Genomic DNA, 3523 nt, shown 5'->3' with positions numbered 1-3523 from the left:
AGAGACAGGGTAGTGAAGGGTAAAGAGAGAGAGGGGTTAGATAGGGGTACAGAGACAGGGTAGTGAAGGGTAAAGCGAGAGGGGTTAGATAGGGGTACAGAGACAGGGTAGTGAAGGGTAAAGAGAGAAAGGGTGGAGAAAGTAGGGTAAAGAACGAAGGGCGAGACTGAGTGGGGAAGCAGGAGAGTTCCCTTTCACACTAGCGTCCTGGTTCTTGTGTAGCAAACTGTTTAAGTGTGACATTGCTAATCTGGCCTCTCCATTAGTCAAGCCCCAAATCATCCATCAACACGGAGATCTCTCTCACACACACATACCCCAACAGGTTGAGAAAACACAACTGCAAGCCCAAACTATCTCAACTCAATCATAAGCCCTCTGACAGGCTGGATTTCTAAACCAGAAGCCCAATAACAGAATAGGCTTTGTGTGATACTCTGCAGAACGCTAAGAGAGAGGAGAGAGAGAGCAGTGAGAGAAGAAAAGAGAGCAAAGGGATATCTTGGAGAGAGAGAGCGGTGGGAGAGCATTGGAAAAGCCAAGGAGGAGTGTTTTTCTAGTGGCCTTTGTGAGTAACGTCCTGTGTTGTCGCGGTGGTGTGTTCTAAACGGCAGGCTGGGGAGTTGGTAGGAGCTGCAGCCTCTTCTCAGCTGTCTCGATGGGTGTCACTGACTCCCACCGACACACCAGAAAAAAAAACACTACACCCCCAAGAGACACACACACACACACACACACACACACACACACACACACACACAGCAACCCCCCCCACCACCTCCTTCCCCTAAAAAAGAAAAGGAAAATGGAACTTTAAAAGTGAAGGAAAAGTTTTGGGTAATCACTCTTCGGCTCTTGGTTGTGTGCTCATGCGACCCCCGCCCCAAACCACCACCACCCCCATAACTCTGGCTGGTTGTAATAGATGAGGATAGCAGAGTGCATGTTTACGAGCGCGAGTGCTGGACTTGGCAGGCCTGAACGCTCCTTCAGTGTCTCACAGTTCATCACAGCTCAGTGTCTGGGCCCTGACTCAACCCGTGTCTCTTACACACAGTTTACATGGGGGGGCTGTCATGCACCCAACCAAACCCCCCACTACCCCCATACTGCACCTATCCCTGTTCACCCCCACCCCTCTCTCTATCCCTAACCTCCCTGGTTTACTGTACCCCTACCTCGTATACCCCTTTGTGGCTGCACAGTATCTGTCTTATTGTATGAAATTACGCATTAAGTACAGTACTACCATTTTTTGTTGTTGCCATTTACTCAACAATCTGTCTTTCTCTCTCTCTCTTTGACACTCTCTCGCTTTACCTCTCTCTCTACCTCTCTCTCTTTGTCACTGTCYTGCTCTCTCTCTCTCTCTCTCTGTCTCTGTCTCTCTCTCTAGTGGTCGTATGCGTTGGAGAAGCCTAACACTGGCAGTGTGTTCAGCCTGGCCTGGTCGGCAGACGGCACACAGCTCGCGGGGGCTTGTGGGAACGGACACGTCATCTTCGCCCACGTGGTGGAGCAGCGCTGGGAGTGGAGGAGCTTCGAGATCACCCTCACCAAGAGGAGGACCATGCAGGTAGAACACACAGATCACCCTCACCAAAAGGAGGACCATGCAGGTAGAACACACAGATCACCCCCCTCACCAAGAGGATGACCATTTGCAGTAGAAAGCACAAGATTCACCTCACCAGAAGGTAGGACGCATCGCAGGTAGAATACACAGAATCACTCCTCACGCAAAGAGGAGGACGGCATGCAGGTAGAACACACAGATCACCACCCTCCACCCAAGAGAGGGCCGCCATGTCAGGTAGAAACACACAGATCATCCCTTATCACCAAGAGAGGAGCATGCAGGTAGAGACAACACAGATCACCGCTCACCAAGACGGAGGACGCATGCAGGTAGAAACACAGATCGACGCCTCACCTAAGGAGGAGGTCCATGCATGGTAGAATACACAGATGCACCCTCACCCAGAGGAAAGGACCATAGCAAGAGTAGAAATAGCCACAGATCACCCTCGACTCAAGAGGATAGGACCATCTGCAAGGTAGAACACACAGATCACCACTGCCACCAAAGAGGAGGACCATGCAGGTAGAACACACCAGATCACCCTCACCAAGAGGGAGTGACTATACAGTACGAAATATCACGAGATCCCCTTCACCAAGGAGGAGGACCATGCATCGTAGAACACAACAGATCACCCTCCACGGCAAGAAGGAAGGACATGCAGGTAGCAAACAGATACGCCTCACCAAAGAGGAGGACCATGCAGGTAGAGACAAGCTACAGATGGCACCGCCTCACCAGCAGGCAGGACCATGCAGGTAGAATACACAGATCACCCACGCACCAGAGGAGGACCATGCAGGTATAGAGATACACGGCATCACCACTCACCAAGAGTGAGGACAATGCGGTAGAATACACAGATCACCCATCACCAGAGAGGACGGCCATGCACGGTAGAATACTACCAGATCAACCCTCACCAGAGGAGGACCATCACAGGTAGAAATACACAGATCACCCTCACAACCAAAGAGGGACCATACAGGTAGATACACGATGCACCCTCAGCAAGCGAGGAGGACCATGCCAGGTAGAATACACAGATCACCCTCAACGAAGAGGAGGACCATGCAGGTAGAACACAAGCAGATCACCCTCACAGAGAGACCATGCAGGTTAGAACACACGATCACCGTCACCAAGAGGAGGACCATGCAGAGTATAGATACAACGATCACCCTCACCAAGAGGAGGTCCATGCAGGTAGAATACGATACACCCTGCCAGGAGGAGGACCCAAATGCGGTAAATACACAGATCACTGCCTCACCAAGAGTGAGGATCATCAAGGTAGAACATCACAAGTCACCCGTCACCAAGAGGAGACCCATACAGGTAGATACCAAGATCACCCTCACACAGAGGAGGCCATCTACAGGTACGAATACACAGTACACCCCTCACAGAGGAGGCCATGCAGGTAGAACACACTTATCAGCCTCACCGCAAGAGGAGGACCATTGGAAAGGTAGGTACACAGATCACCCTCACCACAGAGGAGAACCATACAGTAGAATACACGATACAACCCTCACCAAGAGGACGACCATAGCAGTAACAACAGTACCGCCTCACCAAAGAGGAGCGACCAATGCAGGGTAGAATACACAGATACCCAATCACGCAAGAGGAAGAACCATGCAGACGTAGCAATACACAGATCCACCTCACCAAGAGGAAGGACATGGCAGGTAAAAATACCAACCCAACGATCACGCCTCACCAAGAGGAGGACCATGCAGGTAGAACACACAGATCCCCTCACCGGAGGACGGACCATGCCACGTAGAATACACAGTCACCTACCACCGAAGAGGAGGACCATGCAGGTAAGAAATTACCAACAGATCACCCTCACCAAAGAGGTAAGGGACCATGCAGGATGAGAAATACACAGATGCACTCACCAAAGAGGAGGACCATGCCAGGTAGAATATG

At 51.2% G+C, this 3523-nt stretch overlaps 1 protein-coding gene across 2 annotated transcripts in view; it reads left to right on the top strand.

Moving 5' to 3' along the window:
• The window catches only part of ift80 (intraflagellar transport 80 homolog (Chlamydomonas)), an 87555-nt gene that overhangs the window by 62349 nt on the left and 21683 nt on the right, over nt 1-3523 (top strand). For both annotated transcript variants that reach the window (XM_024014515.2, XM_024014514.2), the window contains exon 7: nt 1397-1576. In XM_024014515.2, the coding sequence (XP_023870283.1) occupies nt 1397-1576 (180 nt within the window). The remainder of the gene's footprint in view (nt 1-1396; nt 1577-3523) is intronic.

The sequence above is a fragment of the Salvelinus sp. IW2-2015 genome, linkage group LG22, assembly GCF_002910315.2.
Source record: "Salvelinus sp. IW2-2015 linkage group LG22, ASM291031v2, whole genome shotgun sequence".
Lineage (NCBI taxonomy): Eukaryota > Metazoa > Chordata > Actinopteri > Salmoniformes > Salmonidae > Salvelinus > Salvelinus sp. IW2-2015.
Note: the sequence above shows the minus strand (reverse complement) of the source record. Positions and strands in the feature narration are given on the sequence as shown.